The 27,811-nt window shown below is 46.4% G+C and overlaps 1 protein-coding gene across 1 annotated transcript; it reads left to right on the top strand.

Moving 5' to 3' along the window:
• Positions 1–1,681: 1,681 nt before the first annotated feature.
• Positions 1,682–26,614, top strand: AHCY (adenosylhomocysteinase). Its single transcript, XM_083873081.1, has 10 exons — positions 1,682–1,790; positions 3,423–3,613; positions 6,283–6,358; positions 8,103–8,255; positions 12,877–12,989; positions 15,909–16,116; positions 16,897–16,984; positions 17,879–17,996; positions 22,617–22,811; positions 25,660–26,614. The coding sequence occupies exons 1-10, from the start codon at positions 1,763–1,765 to the stop codon at positions 25,789–25,791; spliced, it is 1,302 nt and encodes a 433-aa protein (XP_083729207.1). The 5' UTR covers positions 1,682–1,762; the 3' UTR covers positions 25,792–26,614.
• The last annotated feature ends 1,197 nt before the right edge of the window (positions 26,615–27,811 follow it).

The following is a 27,811-nucleotide window of genomic DNA, read 5'->3' as shown; positions in this document are numbered from 1 at the left end:
CCCCAGCACTCTCAGCCTTTCCTCAGAGCAGAGGTGCTCCAGCCCCCACAGCATCTCCAGAGCCTCCTCTGAACTCCCTCCAACGACTCCAGCTGCTTCCCGTGCTCAGGACCCTAGAGCTGGGGCAGGGATGATCCCGGGAGGGGTTGCAGCTTCGTGAGCACCAGTGGGGAATTTTGTGTTATCACTGGAGAGGAACTAAATGCGCTTTGAGGAATAAAATGAAAAGAGTGAAGCCTGCACTGGGAGCCTTTTGATTTACAGAACTCCTTGTATGGTATCAGGTGTGCCAGTGCACCTGTAGCACTCTGAGTATTATACAGGAATCCTGCCTTTTCCACATGAACTGATTGTCTGTCCAGGTGTCCTACTGGGATTTCTGTCTTTCTGTGGTCTGTTCACTGTAGGATAGTCACTGAAGGTCAGCTGCTGCTCACTGAAAAAATATTTACCCTCATTTACATGGTGGACTGGGAACTGGGGTCTCAGGATAAACTCTGCACTAAGAATTATCTCAAACTTTTCAAAATAATTCAATGAGCATTTCTGTGTAATTAGGAGGAAATCCTCACTCTCATCTATTTCACGAGTTAAAGGAGATGTGTATAATAACTCTGTGGCTGGAAAGTTCATCGCAGTTCATGACTGAGGCTTATGATAAATGTATTTCAGGTGTTAGAACAGAAGCAAATGTGTGCGTGACCCGCAGGCAAGGCCGAAGTGGGGCTGTGCCTTCTGCGTGCTCAGTGGGCATTGGCTGTACCTGGGGGCTGGCAGCCCTGCCCAGCACCCGGGAGAGGGCTGCAGCCTGGGGAGGGGAACTGCCTGCAGCCAAGTCCAAGGTCCAGGCTGATAGAGCTGCTCATACCTTGGCCCCAGCTCTGCCTGGCATCTCACCAGTTGTATCCTACCCACTGCCTCGGGCTGGGCTGCAGTGAGGAGTCTGTGTGCCCCTGGGTAACACTTCACACTGAACATCTCGTGGGATCCTCTTGGGAAAGTGAGACAGGGAGTGCTGCCTGCTCAGTGCCAACGTGGCCAGGCCTGACATCAGGAATCAGGGCTGTTCCTGGCACTGCCCTGTGACCTGTTGCAGCTTCATGTGGCTCTAGGTTACAGAATCCCAAAAATGGGTGAGACTGAAAGGGACCACAGTGGGGCTTCTGTTCCCACATCCTGAGTCAAACAGAGTCATGCCACAGCATGGATCTGGAATATCTCCAGTGAAGGAGACTCCATAGCCTCGCTGGGCAATCTGTTCCAGTGAGTGGTCACTTGCAAAACGAAGTTCTTCCTCGTGTTTGGGTGGAACTTCCTTCAGTTTCTGCCCGTTGCCTCTTATCCCATTGCTGGGCCCACGGAGCAGGGCCTGGTCCACGCTCCGAGCCATGTCTACCGATATTTATACACCAGCTCCTGTCTGGCACCCGTAGCGATAGGTGGGTGCTGCAGCGGCCGCCGGAGCACGCTCGGGCACGGGGCTGAAGCTGCGGCAGAGGCCGCACCGGGAGGCAGGTTCTGGGGACGGAGCAGGGTCCAGGGACGGAGCAGGTTCCGGAGACAGCGCGGCCCCGCGCACTCGGTGCCCTCCCTGCCCGCACGGGAGGCGGGCCCGCGGCCAGCCCGGCCCGGAGGAAGCGCCGGCCGGGCCCAGCGCCCAAGCGCAGCCCGGCCCCGCCTCACGCAGGCGGCACCGCCTCTACTTAAAGCGTGGCCGGCGCTGCTGCTGCCTCCTCCTGCCTGCCCGCTCCGCAGCTCCACCATGTCGGACCGGCTGCCCTACAAAGTGGGTGAGTGCGAGCCCCGGGCCGGCCTCGTGGGGCTCGGCACCTCCCCCGGGCCGGGGCAGGCGGGGTGCGGGGAGCGCGGCCTCTGCGGCCGTGGCGCCGCGCTGGAAGCGGCCGCGGGCGGGAGGACGGCGGGTCCTGCCCGCGGCGGAGCCGGGCCTGAGCCCCCTGTGCCCTGCGAGAGCTACCGCGGGGGAAGGGGGCTCGGGGGTACTGCACCGCTGGCTTCCCGCTCGCCCTTGTGTCGCTCTCCCGGCCCGGCCGCCCCGTCCCTCCCCCGCCTCTCAGAGCCTTTGGCGGGAACAGGCTTAGCTCCGAAGGTGAAAGTATTTCCCATCCTCAGACCTTTGACTCATGTGCTGTGAAGGTTTTGGCAGGTATTTTCGTAGACCTGAAACTTCACCAAGAGCCCCAGTCTTTATAAAGAGTTGGATGTTCTTAGAGGCTTTATTCCAGGAAAAGAGCATTAGTCTGTAAGGCTCAGATTCATAAATAATTTACCCTGGAGGTTCTGAACCTAAAATGCTGCAGGTTATTTTTAAAGCAGCCCTGGTAAAACTACCAAGTCTTTAACAGAGGTAAGATTAAACCTCCTCCTCTTGATGTATTTGTTTTCATGGTCCTTTCCTCTCCTGATTTCAGTCCCAGTGATGGACAGACTGTGCTCCAGTCTGCTCTAGCACATGTAATAGCTTCAGTGGCCTCAGGCTTCATTCTGTAGCAAAATGCACTTAGCCTCTCTGTATTAAACCCTGCAGTCTGACTCGGAGTCCTGGTGTTCCCCAGTGCTCAAAGCAGTCTGTGTTCACGAGGTAGATGACAAAAAAGCATCTGGCTATGGTCTAAATGGAATGGTGAGGTTGTGAAATCTCTCAAAGAATCTCAGACCGAGTAAGAAGGACACTGTGTGTTGGCTGGTGCTGAAGATTTGATGCAGCTGGGCATTACCTATTTGACCCTTGTGTTTTTAAGGCTGGGGTTGGACATCCATGGTGAGTGCAGTGAGCCTGTGAGAAGTCTCTCTTGCTCATTTTTTACTGAACTTTTCTGCTATAGATCCTTTTTACAAAAGTAGAAGTCGACTGGTAACTAAGGTATTTATGGTCAATTAAAGTAATTTTTGTGGATCTAAGGGGGAAGGACCTGCAACTTTGTTGTGGGGAGGGGGAGCTAAGCTGGGCTCAGCTCCTGATGCACTCTTAGGAAGCATTCTCTGTGTGGGAAACCAGTGTCCTACAGCCAACTCTTCCCCACATGCAGGTCAATACAGTGGAAGTCAGTCCCTATAGGAAGCTTTGGACTCTTGGGGAGTGTCTGTAAGAAATGCTTAAGGCTGCAGCTTACTGAATTTGTGGGCCTCCAAATGTCTGTGCACTAGACCACAGTTGATTTATACTCAATTGTAGTGGCATTTTTAGAGGGGCTGTTAAGTTTGGTCTAAATTTGTGTAAAACCCTGTATACCATAGCAAAAAACCAGAGAGTAAATGGAATAGGGTCTGGTTCTTCTGCAGCTCTGTCTCCCAGCTGTTGCTGGGTGTTCAGCTGTTGCAGCCAGTGCCTACCCACAAGTGTGTGAACAGATATCAAGGTCTCAGCTATTTAAACTCTGACACCTGTCGTGCTTCTCTTGCAGCTGACATCAGTCTTGCAGACTGGGGTCGCAAGGCCATTGAGATTGCGGAGAATGAGATGCCAGGGCTGATGAAGATGAGGGAGATGTACTCTGCATCCAAGCCCCTGAAAGGCGCCCGCATCGCCGGCTGCCTCCACATGACCGTGCAGACAGCAGTGCTCATAGAGACCCTCCTCGTGCTGGGGGCTGAGGTAATGTGGCTCTGAGTTTCTCCTTCAGCTCTTGGGTAATGCTCCACCAGGTCACTGCTCCTGCTTATGTAACACCTTAAGGAATCCTGGCAAATGTCTGTACTTTTTGGAAGAGGCTGCAGTCTGCAGATGGATGTGTTACGTCTTCTCTTCTTGAGCAAGAAGTTTGTTGCATGCCCTCAGCATCCCTGGAATATGGGGTGTGTGTGTTCTCTGTGGACAAGCTGCGGCTTTGAGTGCCTGTTGTCCCCTGTGTGTGTGCAGTGCCCAGGCAGCCATGCTGTGCTCGGGCTTGCATTGCTGTGGCTGCTCATGCTCTAGGGACTGCCTCCAGCACAGATTAGCCTGTATTAAGAACCCCACTCTGCCCTGGTAAAGTCAGCAAAATCTAGTGAAGTTTTCTGAGAGCTCGTGCTGGCCCTTGAGCTGTGCAGGAAAACAGCAGGGATGCAGTGTGGCTCAGGGACTGAGGGCTGGGATTGCCACTGAATTTTGTGTGACTATGGACCAGTTACTCTCATCCATATGAAAGTCTGAGATACTTAGAAGATAGGACATATGTCCTATGTCTGACTTGCTGAATGAAGTCCAGCATCACAGCTGAGTGTTCCCTGTACAGGGCATGAGGAAAGCCAGGTATCTGAGCACGATCTGCATTGCTTGTGTGCTGAGCAGGGAGCTGATGGGAATTTTGATGGATTGTTAAGTGTGTATATGACCTGAAGTTCTTTCTTCCTGCAGTTTGGCTGCCCAGAGGTGCCCTATGCAGGATCCCTCTCTGGGAACAGTTGAGAATTGAGCAGTGTCATGCTGATTGAAAGGTGCTGGGAGAAGGAGGAATTTTCTCTGTAGCAGTAAAGATGTTTCCTCAAAAAGAGAAGGAAGTAGGTATGGACGCTGTGCCAGGTCAGCCTGGGCAAGGCACATGCTGCTGTGCAGGTGTTCCCCAGCCTGTTCAGAGCTGTCCTGTGGCTGCAAATGGTGCAGTTCTGAAGGAGAGCTTCAATGTGGAGGTACAGTCCTGGCTTTGTTCCAGCCAGTCTATGGAGAACTCCTGTCCCTCTGGAGGATTTAAAAGGAAGCAGTAGCTGTTGAAATTTGGGAAGCTCCTCGCAGCTCCTGTTGGTTGCTGTATTCCAGTATGGCTGGCCTAGGTGACAGCTGTGTGCTTAGTTAAACATCGCCAAGCTGCTTAAAGCTGAGCATAACCCCGGATCAGTGTTATATGGGATTCATCCAAGTCATTCAGTGAGGTACCTGCAGAGACTTGGTTTCTCTAAGATGTGGTTGTACCTTTAAAGGTGTGTGCTGATGTGTTAACTCCCTGTCCTGATGCCTGTGGATTAGTTTAGGCTTTGATTTGAGTTTGGATTCAGCCCTGGTTCATCTGTTCTGTCAGAACTTTGGTGCCAGGGAGGGAGGAATTAAACTGATAAAATCATAACCCATGTAATGAGGACGTAGCTCACTGCAGCATAGTAACTTTGGTGTCCATTTTTTGGCTGGGTTAACAAGGATAGAATAAATACTCAGTGCTTCAGAGTGTAAGTTCTGAATATGTAACAAAAATTAACCCTTTCCATAACCTGTGATGTAAATACTAGGATCTGAGCCTATCAAGTGTGCCAGTTATTCTAGGCTCTGTCACTACCACAAATCTGTATCAAGTCTGAAGTGCAGACAATATATTCTGTATACTTCGAATGTCATTAGGCGGTGGCCTGATGTTGCCTCTGCTGGTATGGAGGGAGCTTGCAAAAACCCAGGTGAGGACGTGCAGCTTTAGGTGATGGATTCTGTTTTCCTGTGCTCCTTCCAGGTGTGTTTTCATGAGCAGTGTTGGTAGTGTAGGCTGGTTCCTGCTACACCCTTTACTTTGAAATGTCACTTTTTGATCACGTGAGATGAGTATCTGAAAACAGGCTGGATGTTTTTGCCTTATTACCCTCTCTACTCAAGCTCTGTAGCAAGTGAACATGCAAATAGCTGCCAGTCAGCCCTGTGGGGAGCAGAGGGTGTGTGACTCTGGGATATGATGCTGTGAGGTGCAGGAGGTGTGCAGATCCTTTTCAGTGCAACTTAGCAACGTGCTGTTGCTTTTCTAGGTGCCTGAGCCTAGTTATGAAATCTGAGGAAAAGACTTAGCTCAGCTGGAAAAGCTTCCATGACTGGAGCACAGAGTGGGAGGTGGGTGAGCATAATCTTAGAGAATCCCTGGATTGAGTGTAATGTTTCAGCTGCATTTCTGACTCTTGTGAGTGCCAGCAGGTGTGTTGCTGCATGTCCATACCCTCAGTGGACACTTGCTATAGGGCTGTTCTGAAAATCTGACCTTTATTGACCAAAACTTCCCAAACCCACCCTGCTGGGCACCTCCAAAGATCTGGAGTATGCTCTTGCTGTCTGGGAGAAGTGCTTGTGAGCAAGCTTGTGAGGTGGCTGAATATATAGCACAGCTAAAGCTCATTCACATTCTCTCCATGTGACATTATTTTCCCTGACTTAGTCAGACACTCAGTTCTCACCTTATCTTTCCAGAGCTACTGAAAAAGGCAGGAATCTGCATTAATTTCTTTCTGCTCTTGTTCTCTTTTTAACTCCTGCATTTGATAGAGAAACCCTGATATCTCAGAACTTTGTTCAACAAACAAAACTTGGTTGTTTTCCAGGTACAATGGTCAAGCTGCAACATTTTCTCCACTCAGGACCACGCTGCAGCTGCTATTGCAAAAGCTGGTATCCCTGGTAAGTTTTCCATGTTCTGGTTTGGCTGAGTTGGGCTGTACTGCCTGTTCCTGCTAAATCAAACTATGTACACGTCAAGCTCTTCTGGACAAGCTTGAGGATAGAAACAGCCCATCAGAAGCAGTGGTTGTTGCAAACCAGGACATTTGATTCAAGCTGTGTTGCATCAGCCTGTGCACAGGTCTCTCAGTGAAGGCTGCTCTTGGGCTCTGTGTTAGATAGAGCTCATTAAGATGATGGAATGGGCTGGGTGATGAAATGGAGTGGTGTGTAGGTGTATGTAACTGGAGGTGTTTGGTGCTTTCCAGCAAGCTCTGTGCTAAACAGGGTTTGGGGAAGGTAAAGAAACTGCCATGTGCCCTGTCACAGTGGAGGTCAATACCCAAGATATTTTTAGGCTAGAATTAGCCCAGCTGTGTTCCTGCCTAACATACCTTAAGTGATATATCAGGATGCTGTTGTCTTGTTACTGTCAAGTTCCTGAGCAGTTCTTCACAGATCAGTGTAAATACCTGAAGCTGTCTGCCGTGTAAGTCAGCTGAAAGAAATGGAATCCTCAGTGCTGGGAACTGCATTACCTGAACCCAGCTGTTGGCAGAGGCTAAATTTGGGTTCTGGGAGTATGCTTTGAGAGGGGTCTCTCATTATATTGCCACAAGTCTTTCCCTAGCTGTGGCACATTCTGTGGCAACAGAGTGATCCATTCATCAGCTCCTTTGGCACTACCAGCTTCAGGCATTGCCTCTGGAGAGGGTTATCAAAGGGCCACATGGGATTTTTAGACACTGGGTTGTCTTCCTCACTGCTTTCAACACCTAAAACTCAACTAAAGAGCCTTTTACAAGTTGAATGTTTGTCAGTGTTTGACCTTTGCCTTTTGTATCCTTATTTCTGGAACTTGCTCTTTTTGTTAATATTGCACTTCACATACTGAATTTATGAGACCCTGGAGGTATGTTGGTCCTTTGGCTTCAGTATGAGATCCTGACACGCATTATTTCAGAATAGGTAATTGTGCGATTGGCTCTTCATGGCTCAGGGTCAGTTTTTGTGTAAACAGAGAAAACATGACAATTTAGCCAAATGTTGGGGTGTGTGAATAATGTGCCCAATACGTGTTTGAGTGCCTGGGTACTTCTGAGAATTGAGTGTAGCATGAGGACAGTACAGATGTCTGGAAAGACACAAATCCTGGTGGATGCAACATGCCAGTGGTGGCAGCCTGTTGCTGGGGCTATACTGATGTAGAAACACAGCCTAATTAGAGCAGATGAGGCACCTCAGCTTGGATTTTACTGCTGGGCTAGAGACTAGAATTTAAACTCAGTTGCTGAAGAGTTTATATTCTTCTGTTTAGCTCATGCTGAAGTCTGTTCCCTCTTTTCTGCTGTGCTACAAAATGCTGTAGTTGTGTTTTCATTTATCTGTATCAATTTGTCCAGAGGCTATTTCTAATGAGTGGGATGCTGTGGATGTGAGTCTGCTTTACTTTGCTTCGCCTTCTCCTTTTTAACATGGAAGAAGAATAAGAGTAATGAAGTCTCAAAATTTTGACCATGTTTGTGGCCTGGAACAGTGATTATTCTGAGGTCTGTTTTTCAGTGCAAAAGTCTTTGCTGGCCTGCAGGCGCAGATAATCATCTGTCTGTCAGCTGCTGTTGGGAGCTGATGAAATCTTCTTTTGGCTGCTTCACTACATGCTGAGTAAGAAATTGGCTAATGGCTTGTGTTTGTTCCCTTGCAGTATTTGCCTGGAAAGGGGAGACAGACGAGGAATACTTGTGGTGCATTGAGCAGACCCTGTACTTCAAGGATGGGCAGCCCCTCAACATGATTCTGGATGATGGTGGAGATCTTACCAACCTAGTTCATACCAAATACCCACAGCTGCTGAAAGGTGACTTGTGTTTTGTTTTGGCAGGCACAGTTCTGCCTGGGAGGCTCTTAGGGGGGAGGTGTTTCTGCAGGAATTCACTGCTGGTGTAAAAAGGGGTGGGGGAAGAGGAAACAGGCATGTGCAAACAGGCTGTGAAAGTTCCTTACAGTTCAAGACCAGAATCTTTTACCTGCAGGAGCTGTTTCCACCTCTGCTTTGTAGCACATAAGCTGCAATGATCTGTCCTGGCCATACTTCAGTGTGCCCTGTTGCCTGGGAATGACCAGTAGTTCTGTTGTCATGCCAAAAGCAGCCTGGAAGAGGGGTGTGTTCTAGAGCTGCTCTCAATGTCTGTTTGCAACTAACAATTTTACATTAATGCATTTCTTACCCATTGTCTTAGTGCAGTTCTAAATGAAGTCCTGACTACCTGTAGCCTTCTGTGGAAAAGGAGCAGTTTTGTACCTTAAACACTCAGTTTGTCCACTGAAGATGCTGATGGAGTCAGGGTTGGGACTCTAGCTTTGATTTGCCTTCAGTGCAAGTTAGCAAAACTGATCAGTGTAGTGTTGCTCACATGTGCTTATATAAAAGATTTATGTGAAGAGAATTTGACATGACCAGGCTGATCTGTGCCTGGTGAGTATGACAGACTCTCCTTAGCCCTGCCAGTGTCCATCAGCTGTGCTGCAGCAAGATGTGTGCCCAGGGTTGTTAAAGGGCACGTTTAAACCCTTGTTAAAGGGCCAGGGTTGTTTGGTCTGGGATGTGAAGGAAATTAGGTGGTGGTACAGTGGGGTGTGTTGGTGCTTTTGTAGAGGGGAGGTTGCTGTAGAAATCTGCTGGATCAGCTGTCCTCTGACTTGTGCTCTGCTTTAGTAGGAAGATGGGAGGAAAAAATCTAAAGGTGGCGGGCTGTGTGAGGGGAGTCTGGGGCTCTGCTCGTCATCCGTGTGCTGCTCCAGGTAGGGGCACCAGGAAGAGGGGAACTTGCTCTGTGACATGCCTCACTTTGTCCTTCATCCTTAGCCTGATGTCACTTAAAATCCCACACTCAACATCTTTGTGTTATTTAAACTGCAGTGAAAGGTTTTCATTGGTCTTTGCTTAGCCTCTCTTTTGTCAAAGGTCTTGTGGTTCCTGGGTTACCTCTGTAATACTGATGACCTAATGCTTTTCCCATGTTTGATGCTGAGGAATACCACAATTGATCATCCCTGTCTGTCTTCCTTGTGTTTTCAGAGACTGAAGAAAGTATTTTCCATGTTCATTCTCTGTTTGCCAGGTTGTTTCCCTGCCATGCACACCTTGGTTGGTGTCCTTGTTTGCAGGGTCTTTGAGCTGAGCTCCTTTCACCCTTTCAACCTTCCTGTTGTACTTCTTTCTCCTCTCCAGTCCCTTTCACCTCGTGCTTGTCTTTTGATGCTGGTGTGGGAGAAGCTGGCATAATACAATGCAGTAGGACAACGGCTCTTGAACTGTCTCGTGTCTTGGCATCCATCTGTAGCCTGTCTTGGATAAAAACATCCCTGTCTGAGTTTGCTTCCTAAAGTCATAGAAATGACTCTTCCTCTGAGGTTTTGAAAAGTCTAGGGAGGATGCAATACCTGTGAATGTTTCTCTTCTCAAAACGTGTGGCTGTCTGCACTGGCTGTACTTGAAAAGCTCCTTGCAGCAGTTCAGGAAATTAAGACTGATCTCTGTAGAGGATGGCAAACTTGATTTGTTTTAACTTCCAGTCCATTGCTCCTTGGAAAAAGCAAAACTTCCAGAATGGGACTCGCAGAGCAGAGTCTTCATCTTCATAATCTGAGATCTGTGCTTAGCTCTTCGCTGCAGTGTCTGCTTAAATGAAGCAGTGTAGCATCCAATTTTGGTATCTTATAGCTAACAGAGGCTAATATACCCTAAGGGCTTGTGGGGATATCTGACCTCTGTGGAGGTGGAATAAGAGTGACATTGGCAGAGCATGCACAGTGTGTAGACTGGAGCACAGGAGACATTTTGGCATTTGGCAGCTGAAAATGCCATTTAACATTTAAAGGCTGGATAAGTTTTCTGGGCTGATTTCAGGAGGGATTGTATTCCATGATTCAGCTGCTTCTAATTTGAATAGTTCAGTCCTAGTGTGCAGCTAATAGTTAAAAGTAGTATTCCTTCAACTAGGAGATGTGTTAGATGTGTATGTGGAACTGCTCAGTAAGCTTCCCCTCTTCTGAAGTGTGCCTGCAGTTAGAGGACAGAATGGCCTTTGTACTATTGGCTTATTCCATTAAGCCAAATGCCCTTAATACCAAGATAAATAAAGGAAGAAAGGGGGGGAAAAAAGAGAACTGACCAAAGGGGAAAGTCATCTGTGCAGAGGAGATCTCTGACATCTGTGCAAAAGATTGCATCTGTGCAATCTTCTCTTGTGTGGAGAAGATTGGCTAGTTTGAGATTCGTTGATTGGACTTGCTTATTGCTCAGGTGGGAAATAAAGGGCAAAGCAGGTCTGAGCATTTTGGAAGGCTGTGTCAATTTAATTCAAACTTGTCCTTACTGCAGGCCCTTCTCTGCTTTCCAGTCACTTGGGCATTGACCATGAGAGGTGTAGGCAGCACGTGGGGCAGATGCAGAGTGGTTTAGACCAGCTGTAAATGGTAACTGGGGCAGTGCTGGGTTGCCTTCAGGGAGGGGAAGCTATTGGCATATGGGATATGAGATCTGCTTACTGCCATGGAAAGACAATGTGCTGAGCTCAGGACTCCCCATCTGGAGAGCTTTTGAAGGATGAGCAGTGTGTCTCCTATTTGCCAGATATACAGGAAGAGAGAAGAGGGTAGGTTTGAACTGGAGGTTCCTGCCATGACCTCCAAAAGCTTTCCTTCAAGGGGATGACTGTCCATTATCCAGGCAGTTGCTCTGAGAACTGATGCTTTTGGGAGTCTCTCTTCAGATCCTCCATTTCACTGTGCACAAGGCTGCACCATGAACTTCAAACTCTCCTCCAAGCAAGCCCTAAATATGCCAAAGCCTGAATGCATTCCCTCTGCAGGTGACCATCAGGGAGGGGAGTGGGGCTATTGAGAACTCTGTGGTGAGATAGAAGTCGGGGGGGGAACAGTCAGCCTAATCATAGAATCACAAAATGGTTTGGGAGGGACCTTTTAAAGACCATCTAGTCCAACCTGCCTGCAATGGGCAGGACACCTTCAACTCGGGTTGCTCAGAGCTCTTTAAACTCAGGGCTATGAACTCCCTATGTTCCCAGAGATGGGGCATGACAGCACTTCTCAGGGCATCCTATGCCATCTACATTGTAAAGAAAAGCTGCCTTATATCTAGTCTGAATCACCCTCTTTCAATTTAAAACCATTATCCCCTGTCCTGTTGCAACAAGCCATGCTAAACAGTGTGTCCACATCTTGTAAGCTCACTTCAGATATTAAAAAACTGCAGTGACCTCTCTCTGGAGCCTTCTCCAGTTAATCAGCCTTTTCCCTTCTAGTGCAGTTGGTCTCTTCTCCTTTATGTGCTACAGAGTGGTCTGGGCAGCAGTGGGAGGGTCTCATGGCTCAGTCTCAGGCTCCACTGGGGAATCTATCCAAGTTCTGCTGTGAAAACCATGTAGAATTACATTCAGAGTTCCCCACCTGGGCTTAGACCAGCTCACAGCTGCATTTTTTGAGGAGTGAGGATGGATTGGGACCAGATTTGGTGTCTGAGTGAGCAGTGCCCTGGAGCCAAGCAGACCAATCGTGTCATGGGGAGCATTGCCAGCTGGTCAAGGGAGGGGATTGTCTTGCCTGTTCTGGCCTTGGGCAGCCTCACCTTGAATATTATGTGGTTTTGGTCACTGCAATATAAGAAAAATGTTAAACTATTAGAGAGTGTCCAAAGGAGGGACACAAGGATGGTGAAGGATCTTGAGGGGAAGCCAGAGATGTGGCTGAGGGCACTTGGCCTGTTCAGCTGAAGGAGCCTGAGGGGAGAGCTCATTGCAGTTACAACTTCCTTGTGAGGGGAGGAGAAGGGGAAGACTCTGATTTCTCCTCTGTGACAGGACCCAAGGAATGGCTGGAGTTGTGTCAGGGGTCTTTAGGCTGGATCTCAGGGAAAGGTTCTTTCCCCAGAGAGTGCTGGCACTGCCCAGGCTCCCCAGGGAATGGGCACGGCCCCGAGGCTGCCGGAGCTCCAGGAGCCTTTGGACAGCTCTGCCAGGGATGCCCAGAGTGGGGTTATTGGGGTGTCTGTGCAGGGACAGGAGGGTCCTGTGGGTCTGGGCTGGGCGGCGCCCCGCGCTGCCAGCAGAGGGCGCTGCGGCGCCGCGGAGCGCGGCCGGGCCGGGGCTGGGGCCGATCCCGTTTTGCCCCCCGGGGAAACCGACCCCGAGGGGCTGCGGCAAAGCACCCGCCGGCCTTCCCCGGGATTCGGGCTGCTGCAGCCTGGCGAGCACAGCACCGGCAGGTGCAGAGATGTGTGGCTCTGAAGTACATCCTCTGGTGTTCCTGTACTTGTTTGAAGGTTTTCCTCTCTTCCTTGCTCTCACCGAGGCTGTTTTTTTTGACTTAAGCCTCTGGGGGATGCTCCCAGCTCCTGGATGAGCTGGTTTGCCCAGCATCGACTCCAACTAAGGTGAATCCTTTTACTTTCCCCACAGGAATCAGAGGTATTTCAGAAGAGACAACCACTGGGGTTCACAACCTGTACAAGATGAAGTCCAATGGGACCCTGAAAGTGCCAGCTATCAATGTCAATGACTCTGTCACCAAGGTATTATAGACAGAGACCTTCTGTGGTGTTCTGCTCTCCGACCAGCTTGGTGTTGGGATGTCGTCATTCCCATGAAAGTATTCCTTCTCTTGCTGAGCTTCTCCTGATCTGGTTCTGAACAGAGATTTCCACCATATTCTATAAGTGAGGCCTTGATTGACAGTGTCACACAACTGACATCAAAGATGGTGGCAAGTGTCAGCAGTTTATTATCCTAGCAATAAGAAAAAACAAGTATAAAAGTAAAACTGTCATACCCTTTCTCTGTGAATGCCCATGGGCAGCATCATGCAACACTCACTCCTTCTCTGCACAACTGGCCAACCCACTCTTTTATAACACACATCCTTACTGGACACAACTGCGACCTATTAAGGGCAAGGCTGCTTCTACTCTTTGGTAATTAGTGCAGCTGCAACTCATCAGGGGTGAGGCTGCCTGAAGCACCATCTCTGTTCTCTTACAATCCATTCTCCTCCACTTGATGTCATTGTAAATGTCCCATTGTCAGGACATCAAAGGGTTTTCTGTATGTAAGGACATCCATTCTTCTGCTGTTTAATGATGTGAACACACTTTTGGAGAGTATGACTCCTCAGCACAGTCATACCTGTATCAAGGAGCCTTTCCTCACTCTGCGTAGCTTAAAGCCCCCAGGCAGGTGTCAGGTACCAGCTGGAAAAGAGAGTGTGACCTCCTTGAGCTTGTGCTGGTAAAGGTTGGTTGGTCAGCCTGTGGCTGATGACTGTGAGCAGCAGTTGCAAAGGAGAGGGCAGGAGGGAGATATTTATCCATTGCTTAACTTTAGTACTGGTTTCAAGATAAATCCTGGTGAATTGAGAATAAAGTGGAATCATGTTTAAAGTGTTTGGCTGCGGATGAATTATAGTGGGAATTAAAGGTGTACTAAAGGTTTATGCTTTTTTTTTTTTTTTTTTAAATCTAGTTACTATTTCAAGTTCCCATATAGACATTATTCTGTTGAATTGGGAGTTCCCATGTTTGGCCTGCCTTCTCTGCAGTTTCCTGTCTCCTTTCTGTTCACCAAGATGCACCTGACACTTATACGTAGGTAGTGTGGGCTGGAATCCAGTTAATGTTGGAAGAAGTTCTTGACATCCTTTTCACCCAGATTTGTACTGCTTGCATAATAGTTATTAATACTGTTTGGTAGATTTGGAAATTCAGATGTTTCTGACAAAGCTTCTTGAGGGGATTTGGGATTCATGTGCCAAGCAAGTGCTTGTTTTCAAGTACTGTTTGGTATTTGTACAGTACAAGATTTGTACTAACCACAGTTACAGATCTCTGGGAAAATGTGCAACTGAGCTGACAAATTCTGCTCTCCCAGTCTGGTATTTCCAGCTGGTGCCAGGTTCCCAAGCTAACATTTCAGAGAGAGAAGGCGAGCACAGCAGCCACTCTGTTCTTCCCCTCTGCCACTCAGATGTATTTTGGGTGGGGCAGATGTCTGCATCCAATACTTTGCTCTCTTGCCTGCATGGCAATGCACAGACAGATGGAAGGCTTTGATTGCAGTTGGGGGATTTGGTGATGAGGAATCAAATCTGACCATGCTGCTTTCCTCCATGCTGCAAGGAAAATCTGCAGGACTAGGAAAGAGGGATACCAATTGGCATTAGCTCTAGAATTTGAAGGATTGGTAATACAATTTTCTGATATATTATTGGCAGCTATGCCTCTGATAATGTTTATAGGCGCTGAGTCAGGACCTTCTGGATCTGAGGTATAATTATTTTCACTTTGGCCAATTTCTGCCATGGGCAGTTTATCCCATTTTTGTTCATACTTACAAGAACTGCAGGTGTTGTGAGTACACCTTCCACTAGACCAGATTGCTGCTTCATAGTAAGATTTCTTGTAGCAACACAGTGCTGTGTTCAGTGAAAACAAGAAGGATTGGTGCCCTAAGGCTGTAAAAAGCCAGGACAGGGTTTGAGACCAGAATTTTGCTGTGAATGGAGATTTTTTTTTTAGTATTTCTTCCTTGGGGAGCACAGCACAATGTTAATAGCCAGATTCTTTAAAAATTCTTGGTCTCTGTAACTCTGCTAAAAATCAAGTCTGTTTGTACAGCTGCTCCTTCTGGTCAAAGCAAAAAGCCCCAAGAGAAGGAGCATTACAAAAATCAGCACAACAAGGTGTGTTTGAGTTTAGGAAGGTGTTCAAGGGGTGAAGTAATATTTGATGTCTGACTTAGCAGGGCTGTTTTGATTGGAGTCTGGCTGTTAATGTCAGTGATACAGTAGGAGGATGTTGTGTGATGGAGCATTAGGAGATGAAATTCAGGAGTTCCTAGTTGGCAGTGACCATTATTGTGAATGGTTACTTGCTGAATTTTTCCAAATCTGAGCAATAGTGAGGTCTTGACGGTGTTAGGGTAACTCTTCATGGGGGAAGACGTTTTGATCTTCTGGGCTTGCAGGAACCAGTTTCTCCTGGTTGAGGTGAGCAGCTTGCTGCTCTGGAGGCTGGATATGTCTTGCAAAGATAAGATGGTGTACTGCTGGTGTGTTCTGCTTTCCTGTGGCAGTTGGTTCAGTTCATTGATTAACAGCAGCGGGGAAATGGTGAACATCTGGTTTAGGAATTCAGATGTACATTGGTGTACACTTGATAAATTCAGGTTACCTTTAATAAGTTTCTAGCAAGTCCAAGCCCTGTCAGTAGACACAATCAATGTATTTAGGAAATGCTTCTCACCACGTTGAAGCCTGTGTCTGATAAAACTCTATAGATTGAAACTGGATAAATAAAACTATCAAGCAGGTTGTCTTCCTAATTCTTGTGGTGGTTAAAGTATTTAAGTGACTCTTGAAGTACTTGCGCATAAGTCCATTTTCTTTCTCTAAGGAAATTTCACATGAGTGGATTTCATCTGTTCTTTTCTCCTATCAGAGCAAGTTTGATAACCTTTATGGCTGCAGAGAGTCCCTCATCGATGGCATCAAGCGTGCCACAGATGTCATGATTGCTGGGAAGGTGGCAGTGGTGGCAGGATACGGGGACGTGGGCAAGGGCTGCGCCCAGGCCCTGCGGAGCTTCGGAGCCAGAGTCATCATCACCGAAATTGATCCCATCAACGCGCTCCAGGCAGCCATGGAAGGTGGGAGGTGAAGCAGAGCAGGAATTTGGGTGTCTGACAGGGTCTCTGCATGTCAGTGTAGAGCAGTAAATGAGAGCTGGCCAAGAGAGGTTCAGTGGGTTTTAGCCCTGTCCCTGCCGAGGTACAGCTGAATCCAGTTTAACTGTAGGAATTCTTTCCTTGCAGTTAGGGAAGGAGTTTATTACTAGAGGCCTTGAAGGTGTGTTTGGAGTCAAGGATTCAGAGACTGTAGTGGGGTAAGGCTGAGGGATTGTCCTCAAGTTGTGCAGTTCTAATCTCCAGTGTGGGATAAGGTTTGACTGGAATTAAAACATTAGAAAACACCAGGCCTTACTCTTGATAGGTTTTTTTGAAGAGCAATGCCATACTCTGTCTTTCCAGCTGAGCTCGGCATGCTCTGGAGCTGTTCTCTTCTGTGGGTGCCTCATGTACCAGTTTATCCCATTTCTGTTCACACCTGCCTAGAACTGCAGGTGTTAGGGGGGGACTTCTTTTGCAAATTAGACCCCCTGAATCCAGTCTGAGTGCTGTGTCAAACTATACCTCTGGGCATTGAATGCATAGATCCACAGATTTGAAAAGAGTGAGGGATGGATGGTTTTTGTGCCATGTTGGTGTTTAGCAAGTCCAGTATCCCACTACCTTGCGTCATCCCTATGCCAGATGTTGGCAGAAACATTCAATTCATTCTTTCTCTGTATGTTTCTACTTCTAGTATTGTGTCCCACTTGTTAATAAATGTTGATGGTTGTGTTGAGAAGCAGCTTTTTCTCTTTTCAGGTTATGAAGTTACAACCATGGAGGAAGCCTGCAAAGAGGGCAACATCTTTGTCACCACCACTGGCTGCACTGACATTGTGCAAGGCAGGTATGGCCGAGCCACTTGCTTTATTGAAAGCATACTGCTACAGTTAGATTTCTGTTTTTTAAATACAATCATAATCTGCCAGCACTGTGGTTAGGGTTAGCACACAGTCTGACTTCTCGACATCAGAATTTAGCATGAATTTTGTGAGAAATTATGTCTTTGGTCAGTTTTGTTGGATCTTGCCACATTGCAATTGTTCCTGGCTTGTAGAATGTAATGGTGGAGAAACAAAAGCTGCAGAGGGGTAGATTGACTTTTGGAGAATGAGGGCATCAGGGCTGAATTCTGTGTTAGGCCAGACAAATGTGAACAGAAGAGGAGGCAGGTAAAGGTTGAATGTGATTCCATCTGTGGGTGCATATAGCAGCTGAAATCAGCCTGTTCTCAATGAACTGCCTGCAGTGTGTGGTTACTGCTTCACAGATCTCAGTTTATAGCCCCAGCTCCACACAGACTCCTTCCTTTCTTTGCCATGATGACTGTACATGTAATGGAAGATCAGATTAGGTGGGAGGAGATCAGGCCATTAGTGTCTAGAGATGTAAAACTGCTGGGAACTTCAAAGTCACAAAAAAAAATTATTTCTTCTGTATAAGAAGGAGAATAACTGCAGGTATTTGTTTTGACAAATCAAACAAAATTTTATTATTTTCCATACTGGGAAAACACTTTCTCTACAGTAAGTTCTTATATCCTTGGGAAATGTCTTTCTGTAGAAGCTTTTAAGTCTTTTCCAGTAGACTTCCCATGCCTGGAGGGGTTACAGCCCCACACACCTCATGTTAGTCAATGCAGTTAGGGAGCTGGGCACTTGTCAGGGCTGTGGATTGGAGCATCTACTGGGGGAGAAAACTGTGTGGATTAACTTTTGATACCACTTTTTTTCTTCTGCAGGCACTTTGAGCAGATGAAGGATGATGCCATAGTGTGTAATATTGGCCATTTTGATGTGGAAGTTGATGCCAAGTGGCTGAATGACAATGCAGTGGAGGCAGTGAATGTCAAACCTCAGGTAAGGCAGCCTTTCCACAGGCTCTCCTGCTGGAAAAAAGGCAGTAGCTACTCTATTTCTAGAGAGCATCTTCAGGTTCTCTGGTGTTTCTAGCTGTGTTAGAAGCCACTGTTGCTCTGGTCAGAATGCAGATTCTGCTAACCTGGAACAACCTGCACGTGATACTCCTGGTTTGGCATTAAAGCAAGTTTCCAGCCAGTGCCCAAGTCCCTCAGGGTGATCTCTGGGGAGAGATGCCTGGTATGGGTACATCTTTCTCCATGTGTTCACACTTCCTTGAGACACAGGAGCCTACCCTTAGTGCTGATTGTAGGGACAATTAATTGCATCAAGTCCATTCAGCTTTGATGTCTGGGGCATGAGCAGGGGGTTAGCAAATGTCCTAGCTTCAATAGCTCTGAGCTGAAAACAGTGCCATAGCTCAGCTTCAGAAAGCAAGTTAGATGAGGAATACAGAGCAGACTATTAGAGACCCTATACAACTTAAGAGCAGAGCCTATAAATTGCCTGGTGCCTGACCTGAATTTCCTCTTGTGGAGCTATTTGCTCATGGACTGCTCTGCAGCAGAACAGTCATGGTCCTAAGGGAATCTCAGTGGAATCTCTTTTGAGATTCTGTCAAGGTTTGAAAAAATTCACACCTCTTTGTTTTCAGTGGGGTGTGCATTTTTAATCTACTCTAAGATTGAAGCCTCAGGAAAGGCTATCTGGAGCTCTGCCAAACTTGCGTTTCTCTTCCAGACTTGGTGGCTTCATTTTAGAAACCTGTGTGGGCAGACCAGGCAGGATGTTTTACCCTCAGCTTGCATGCCCACCATGTATTTGCTTTTAGCTATGCCTGTAGCTACACAAGGGAAATCAGAATCTGAAAATTTCAGCTTTTCAACTGTGTCTTAAAGCAGAAAAATGAAACTGAACAAGATCAAAATTCTTGTCACACCAGCACTGAGGGAGAACATCACATAATGCAAGTCAGGCTTTATCTGACTTGGTGTGGGCTTGTGGTTACCTTTTGAAGAGGGAGTGTCCTTGCTGATAGCAGAATTCAGGGACAGGTTTTGTACTTTTTAATAACACCGCACCCAAACATACCTCTCAGATCTCCATTTGCACTTCCAATTTTCACAGCTCCCCTGTGGCTTATTGGCCACCACATCAAAGTCTTACTAAGCACTTGTAAGAGGTATGTTGGGACACTTTGCACTAACCAGGTCTGGAGTTACACCCTCAAGTTCTCACTGTGTTCCCACTAGAAAAGTTTGTTCTTGCTCATGGCCTTGGTGGACCTGACTCTGCTCAGCCCACAGGTACCTGCCCTGCTTTCTGCTAGCTCAGGCTGTTTTAAAATTAGATCGTGGACTGTTTGAAGAGTAAACACTGTTGAAGGTTTAATTGGTTGCTAATATGGGACCACACAAACTTCACAGAGGTAGTAAATCCCTTTTTATATGCTTTGCTTTGAGGAGCCAGTCTGGCATTGATGACAGAATGCAGTAAGGTGCAGTGTGGTCCCAAGTATGAAAACTGTAACAAGTTTCTCTTTTTAAAAAGAAATCAAATTACCTTTTGAAAGGATGAAATTGGGATCAGGGTTGTCCATATGGATTAATGGTGAAGAAATCTAACTTTCTAAATATTCAGACTTCTACTGAAACCTGGCAGCTTCTTTTCTGTATCCTGAACCAGAGAGGGGGAATATAGTACAAGAGCAAAACTCCCTGTCTTTGTATGAGGATATCTCTCTCTTGATGAGAGGATTAATGCCAGGGCTGAGGGTGGTCAGCTGGAGGTACAAAGTAATTGAGACCGTGTCCAGCATGAAAGTTTCAGTATACCAGTGCTGGACTGATGGAAGAGATGCTTAATACTTTAATAAGAAAACATCTTACTGTGCCATTGTGACTGATGTGTTGCTTTCAGAGGACAGGTAAGGAGGAAAAAAGTTTATTACTGAAAAGCTGGCAGGTTGGTTTCGCTCTGGCTTTGCACTGCTGCCCTGCTCAGCTATGTTTGGATATCAGAGACTGACCTGCAGCACAAACTCAACTTGAGAGGGCAAGGAAAGGTCAAGGTCAATGAACTTTGGCTCGTATACTATTCCTGTGTAGTGTGAAGGGGAGTGCAAAGCAGCCAGAAAGTCCAGAGCCAAGTAAATTCCAATGGGGAAAAGGAGAGGAGGCATTTGTTGAAGTGTGGAGAGGAGCTCGTTGCTTGGATAATTTGAATTCTACTTCTGGAGCAATTTCTTGAGCTTATGAATCAGGTTGTTTATCTGCCTGTATATGTATTTATTTCTGTGCATTAATTTTACATTTTCTATGTTTCTGTGTGAATGACTCCTGTCAGCACAGGTTGCTGAAGGTGTGGGGCTCTATGCACAAGCCAGGAGCTGTCCAAGGGCAAGTTGTTTGGATATTATGTAAGGATATAAGGCTTTGACACCTACACCACCCAATTCAGACTTCAAAACTGAAATGCTATGTTAACTGCTCAACTATCTTTTAGTAGTTCAGTCTGTGTATTCAGTGTTTGTTATAGGTAAAACTGTAACTGTTCTCAGGATTTTTCATGTTCTGCTTCCCATCTAGTTCCTTCTTTGTTTTGTTACTTCCTCCTGTAATCTCATGATGGCTCATATGGTGTTTTTTGCGTGGACTGAGCACTGTCACTGGTGGTCCACAATGGAGAATCGGCATGCAAAATAACTGCAGATGCTCAGGAGGAGTCATTCTTATGCCTTAAGTTTTAGCTTTCATATTTTACAGATCCTGTACTGCATTAGTATATAACTCTGAACTTTATATGAAGTGTTAGCAAGTTCTCTTCACAGTTTAGTTAAGTAAAACAATCCTTTTCCAGCCCCAGAACCAGGGTCACCGTTGCAGCTTCAGGCCCAAAAAGTACAAACAACAGCAAACAGAGGAGAGCAACCTGGGAGGATGGGACTTCATAACCTGAAGCTGTCATTGGACAATTAACCCCAATATATATATATATAAGTGGATCAAAATTTATCAAAGTGTGAAAACTTGTGACTCGTGATCCATCTTGGGTAGCCCATGGCCAGGCTCTTGCAGTGCCCAAGGTGTATCCTTTGAAGGCCTTTTAATAAATACTGACTTTATTCCTTTAACTCTGTCTGGCCTCTGTTCCAGGTAGCCTCTTCAGGTATCACACCTTCTGAGTGCTTTTGGGCAGAAAAAATCAAGGCTGATTTAGGGCTGCTCTTTAAGGTGGTTACTGCCTACATGTATTGTGCTGAAATCACAAACTGTCATGGGAACCTCATGTCATGAGAAGCAGAAAACTGCTCAATTGAAGCATAGCTGAGGAAGGCAGGTGGAGGCACAGACCTGCTCTGAAGGCAAAATAACTTATAGGAAACATGGTTTGTGTTGGTTTGCTCTTGGCATCTCTGTTAAAATCCTGCACAAGGATGTTTTTTCAGGAGAGGGTATTGCTACAGTTACAGCTTCGTCACATGTGGCTTTTAACTTACAGGCCAAAGCTTTAAGAACAAAATTAAAAATTATGTATTTTACTTAATATTAAATAACTTCTGGCTTCTAAAGTTTAAATACAGCTGTGGGGAGGGACCCTTTTACGTCTGCCACAGTTGCTCTGCAGTACTAGTAGAAGATAAATGGCCTGAAGCATTAGGTTTTGTCGAAGCTGGTTGCTGATTATGTTTTAAGTATTTCCAAAGTGCTCTACTCTCAAATGCTTGGTATGACATGAGCAATAAATACCAGTTAGTACTGAATATTCTTGTGACTTATGGGCTATGTTGGTATTTCATTATTGCTTTAATACTGTAACCTCCTCCAGGGTGAAGGCAGGGCAGAGAGGAGCTAATGAGAGGTAGAAAGGAGAAGCAGGGTTGAGATTAACATTGCAGGAGTCCAGTCTGGTCCAGGCAGTTGGGGCACATGCTAAGTGACATTATCTCCTGAGTTATGTGGGACAGTGACATTATCTGTCCCCTGAGTTATATGGGACTCTCACAGCTGAGGCCCAGTCTCCTTAGCCCATCTGAGCCTAGATTCTGTGTGCAGAGTCCTGCTGTCCATGGGATACCTTGGGGAGGATCATACTTGTGATCCCCCAAGAGCAAAGCAGGGTACACCAAGAGCCAGGACAGCTGGTTATTGTATGTATTGGCCTTGCAGAGGTGGGGAATATTCCAGAGGATCTTCAGCAGGCTGAGGGCTCTGGCTGTTACTCTGTGTTAGATGCCAAGGCTCTGGACTGCTGCATGCAGAGATGTTCCCTCTTCTGTGTCACTACACGCCAGTTGTGAACTGGGATTTACTGCTAACAGCACATTCCCATCACAGCTGGCTGGGGCTACACGCATGTGGAAAAGCCAGGAGAATGGGGAATCTGGTTAAATAAACTGTGGGATCTGGTTAAATAAACTGGGGATCTGGTTAAATAAATTGGGGATTTGGTTAAATATGGAGCAGATGCCAAGAGGAGTGTGCTGTGAAGCCCAGGGTTGCTGCAGGCTTTGCAAACACCTGGGACAGAGGGAGGGTGTCTCTGTTACAATAAAGTGCTGAATTGCTGATGGGAGGAGGCCCCGTGTCTGATGTGGCTGTGGCCCTGCTGCTCCCGCAGGTGGATCGCTACACGCTGCGCAACGGCCGCCACATCATCCTGCTGGCCGAGGGCCGCCTGGTCAACCTGGGCTGTGCCATGGGCCACCCCAGCTTCGTCATGAGCAACTCCTTCACCAACCAGGTCCTGGCACAGATCGAGCTCTGGACCCACAGTGACAAATACGCCGTGGGGGTCCACTTCCTGCCAAAGAAGGTGAGTGACAGCCATGCAAAGGTGCTGGCTAGGAAGCCAACTTCAGGCCAACTTTGTGCTTGAACTGATTTTCCTACTGAAGGTTTTTGTTGTTAAGTGGTTCTGTCCTTCAGAGGATGTTTAGCTTTGGACATGCTGGGTGTGAATGTGCTGGTTTTTTGTGTGCAGAACTGGGATTGGCCTGTCCTGTGACAGAACATCCAGGCACTTTTTGACTTCTCTGAGGTGCTGGCAAGCCCTGTGCTGCATCAGGGTAGCTGGAAAGTTTCTTCCAAACCAGCTTGTTCCTTCTACAAACCTGTCCAGCAGCAAAATATAGTGGGCAGTGTTGAAGCTGGAGTGAAACTGAATCCCCTTTATTGTGATTGATAAGAGTCCTGATCCCATTTGCACCTGAGAGAGCTTATCACAATCTGGTCCTAATAACTTCACAAAATATTAATGACAGACTTCCTCGGATTTTGCTTTAAACTTATCTCTGCATTCTTTGTTCTTGGAAAAGTCTGGATCATGTCACAGCTTGAAAGTTCCTTTTAGAAAACGTAACATGGTTTTAATTTTCTGAAACAAGCCTGAGAATTTGAGATGGTTCTTGGAAAAAGATGCTGGAGTTAAATCTCATTGCCTTTGGAGCACAACCAGGTGTGAGAGTAAATGGGAAAATACATTCCATTTGGGAAGTAGAATGTGTATGTTTGGCCTTACTAATGAGGTGGTTCCTGAAGAACTTAAGTTTGCCAAATCATCAGTTAAGGATCAAGCCAAGCGTACTAAAGTGTAGTAAACTTATTTGAACTAGAAATACATAGAAATGAGAAGTAATGCCCAGAGCAGTTAAACATGAAGTTGTTGGTTAGGGAATGAATGGCAGTGATCTCCTCAGGTTCATCCACTGTGACAAAACCCATCTGACCTTCTGTGCCTCACAGAGGGCATTATTCAAAGAATAAAGCAGTCACCTTGTCAGAACCAACAAAACAGCTTTCTCTGATAATTTTCTGGGTTAGTGTCTTTCCTTGTTCTGTGCAATTGGTTTGAGGTCCAAATGTAAGACTTAACAATTACCAAGTACCTTACACTACACTTTCTTTGACTGCAAGAATATTGCTTTGATCAGCCATTACAAACGTGCCCACATTTCTGTAACATGTGTTCCTGGAAATCTAGGAAAACTCTTGTCTCTGTGTTCTTGGCACCAAATCTGTCCTGCTCAGCTTTGATTTTAAGATGAGAATGTCTGCTTACCTTCATCTAAATTTGTGTGTCTCTTATGTCTAAGTCTTGAAGTCCCCAAGCTGAAGCAGCTGTGAAACAATTGATCCCCTGCTCCCACTTGAAAACTGCGTCTGGGAATTGTCAGGCACTCACTTCCTTTTTAAGTGGGCGGAATCGGTCTTAAATTCACTGGAAATACACTTGTGAGAGCTTCATACCTCAGTCTAATCAACTAGATAATAATACAATTTCTGACCCTCCTTTTTTTGTTTCATGGCATCCTGACAGGATGTACTAGGCCTAAAAACTTGTTTCCTTTCTAAACACAGACCTTCCCCTTAGTACTTTCATTCATGGTTTACCTGACTCTTTCTTGGATTTCATGGTTCACTGCCACCGTTTCAACCATTTCCCCTTAGGTTTCTGATTTTGTCTTGTCACCTTTGGCTGTACAAGAGGCAGGTCCACAGTGGTCACTGTGAACAGGCTGAGCTGCAGTGAGTTATGCTCTGTGCAGATGGAGCTTTTTTACCTGGTTCATGGTATGGGATTACTTCAGAGTAGTGGCTTTGTTACCACAGGCCCTTGGAGGGGGAAATCTAGGGCTAGTTTCTGAATCATTCAGGCCCTGCTTGTTCACACAAGCTGCAGGTTTGGCCCTTGATTGTTTCGTTGATTTGTTGCTCTTCAGTTATATTGCAGCCTTTCATGTCTACTTAACTAATATGAGGGAAATACTGCTGGTCTTCTCTGTGCTGCTGGGGTTTTGACTTACCTTGTATCAGTTTCCTTTGCAATGATTGCCTGGTTTTTGCAGGAATTACAAATGGTCAGACTTGTCCTTGATCCCTGCTTGTGCTGTCCTTTCTACCTCTGAATATCCCCTGTGGTTGTACATCCCCCTCTGACACAGCAGCTTGTTCACCATCCTCCTGTCTCTTTTCTGACTCTCCTGTACCTGCTCCTGGAGCACTCAACTGCCTTCTAACTTACTACATTTTTCAGATTCTTGAGATTACATATCTGCCTGACACCTCTGGGGCAGAAATTAAATCAACCTCTCTGTGCTTGTGTCCTACAGCCCACCTTGCTTTTATTCTTCATGAAGACAGTGCCAGTAGATACAAGTAGTCTTGCTGAATTGGAGATTCTGGAATGGATTTCATTATTCATGTGCCCCTAAGATGATATATCAGAGAGGGCAGGAATTTCTTTCCAGTGTTAGGACTTACATAATATTTCAGGATGACAGTGTAGTATGTCTAGGTGTCTTTGTAGTGGAAACTGGGGCTTTATCATTCTACCAAACTGGATATTATATCTGAAGAGTTTGATCTCTGCTCTTTGCTTGCTGGATGGATGTGAATGTGTAAATGAGATTGAAATGGGTTTGATTATATGAAATTTTGTCTCACCTTAACCTGACTCTCTCAAAAGCACAAGCCTCTTCCAGGTGAGTGCAGGTCTGTGCTCAGACAGGTGAGGGATGTTGGCAGTAAAAAAGCTGTGTCAATGTAAGTCCCCCTTGGCGCTGCTGTTGGTTTCCACATACTCATTTCTCCCTCTGGACTGTGACTTTCTTAACTAATAGAACTCTGTTCTAATGTTCTTGTCTCAATGTTTTGTTTTCCAGCTGGATGAAGCTGTGGCTGCTGCTCATCTGGACAAGCTGAGTGTGAAGCTGACAAAGCTGAGTGACAAACAGGCCAAATACTTGGGCTTGTCCAGAGATGGGCCGTTCAAGCCAGATCACTACAGATACTGAGCAGATGGCACTACCCAAAGACCAAAGTGCAGGGATACAACCTTCCAAAGCTCTTGTGTGTGCTGGGCTTCTGAGGACAAGCCTTTTGCCATTTTCCTCTCAGTGCTGCACAACCCCTCCCCTTACTAGGGAACCTTCAGGGCCCTGTCAGTAGAAGAGAATCACTGACTCCTGGAATTAGAATTGGTTACTTAGCTAATGTCACAGTGAAAAGGATCCTATGCACCTTTTATTGGCTTGTAAGGCTCCAATAAGGGGAGCAGGACAGAAGGTGGCTAAATGAGAATGTGTAGTCTTTGAACAGACTCACCAGGGAAGTGAGGAACGGTTTCTGCAGGGAGATGCTTTTGCCATGCCCTGCTTCAATCAGGTGAATCTCATTAGGAGACTGGCAGTGTCAGGCCCTCTCCACAACAGTGCCCTGGTAAAGTGCATATTGTGAAACTGGAGGAAATAGAGAGGATATGGGTTGCTTGGTCTTTGTGCTTTAAAATCAACTCAGCCTCCTATTCAGAGATTAGAGCTGGAGCTTTTTCCTGGGTTAATTTACTCCTTTTGTCAGAACAAAGACCATTTTGTGCTTCTCCCATACCAGCTTGAGCAGGGGTGAGGCAAGAGAGACTTTAAAGAGCCTTCAAGTGTGTTGTGAGCAGCTGAGTCACTGAGGAGATGGCTGGGTTTTTTAGGGACCTTGTTCAGTCCTCTGCAGACACCAGCAGCACACTGCTACCCCCAACTTGCTTTCTCTGAGTTGTCATGTCTGCTGTATCATGTTTGTCACTGACTTCAAGTGCTTTTATTAAAAGATCTGACTGTGGCCTGACTTGTTTTGTGCAGTGAGATGTTTTGGGGTTTGCAATGAGTTTACCTTTGTATGATCTTAAAGCTACTGCAAGTATTTAATGTACCCACGTGGGGCGTCTTCAAGGCAAAAGCCAGTGAGTGCTGTGGCTGCTCTGCATCTTGTGCTGGGGCTGGGAAAAGCTGCTCCTCAGGAAATACTTGAAGGGCTGAATCTTATCGCCCACACAGAATCATCTCCCTGTGCCATGGAAGCACTTTTTTGCCACTGTCCTATTTAGTCAGCATTGTACTGCAGACCACCTCTGGTTTTGGATGTAAGATGATAAAAGGTTTGGAATGATGTTACAAAGTGCTTGAAATTCTCAAATTCATGCCCAAACCTCAGTCACCAGTTGGAACAGAAGGTGTAGAGTATGAAATGGAGGAAGAAAAAGGGATGGGTAAACAAGATGTTGCTCAGTGTTCAGCTTCTTTCATGGTTTTATTTTGCATTGACCTCTGAAAAAGCACCAGTTTGAACTGAATTTGGGTCCCACAGGGGCACCATGAATGACTCCATAATCATTAATGGTGATTTATCCTTTAAGAGAACACACAGCAGTTGAGTACACATCTAAATGTAGGTGATATGCTCCTTGTGCTTGTGGCAGAGTAACAGTGGTGGAAAATGTCACTGGGGTAAAACAAATGCAGTAGGAAAATAACTTCTGGTATCCTCATTCCTTTGTTTCCACTGCTTTGGCTTCTCAACCTGTTTCACATCTGAAATCTGCTATGCTGAAGTGCAAGGCTGTCATTCTGCTCTTGCATCATCGGTTCCTAAAATTCAATTAGGAACGGCCACCTGGAGGTATCTGGTTCATCCCTGTCCTCATACCAGGGCCATGCTGAGATGAACTTGCCCAGGAGAGTTTCAGTTGTCTTGGGACAGATCACATCATCTCCTTAGGCTTCTCTCCCAGAATGTGACTGCCCTCTGGTGAAAGTATTTGTCTGTATATTTAACTGGAATTTCCTGTGTTATAGCCTGTGCTGGCTGCTTCATTTTTTCCCTCTGCACCTCTGGGACAGGCCTAGTTCCATCTTAACTACATTCATGATTCTAGAGACGAATCAGGGAAGTGTGTAGACCAGCTCTAAAAAAACCTCATTTTCTTTGCAAGGCCCTGGGCCAAGGCATTAAAGTACCACCGTGACAACGAGAACTGTCCAGTGA

This window comes from Zosterops lateralis (genome assembly GCF_965231275.1).
Source record: "Zosterops lateralis genome assembly, chromosome: 16".
NCBI lineage: Eukaryota > Metazoa > Chordata > Aves > Passeriformes > Zosteropidae > Zosterops > Zosterops lateralis.
Note: the sequence above shows the minus strand (reverse complement) of the source record. Positions and strands in the feature narration are given on the sequence as shown.

What these genes read in the sequence shown, in the direction of transcription:
- AHCY (XM_083873081.1), top strand. Translation starts at nt 1,763, where the DNA reads ATGTCGGACCGGCTGCCCTACAAAGTGG. An exon ending in TGCAAAAGCTGGTATCCCTG is followed by an intron (nt 6,359 to 8,102) that starts GTAAGTTTTCCA and finishes GTTCCCTTGCAG; the next exon opens with TATTTGCCTGGAAAGGGGAG. An exon ending in ACTGACATTGTGCAAGGCAG is followed by an intron (nt 16,985 to 17,878) that starts GTATGGCCGAGC and finishes TTTCTTCTGCAG; the next exon opens with GCACTTTGAGCAGATGAAGG.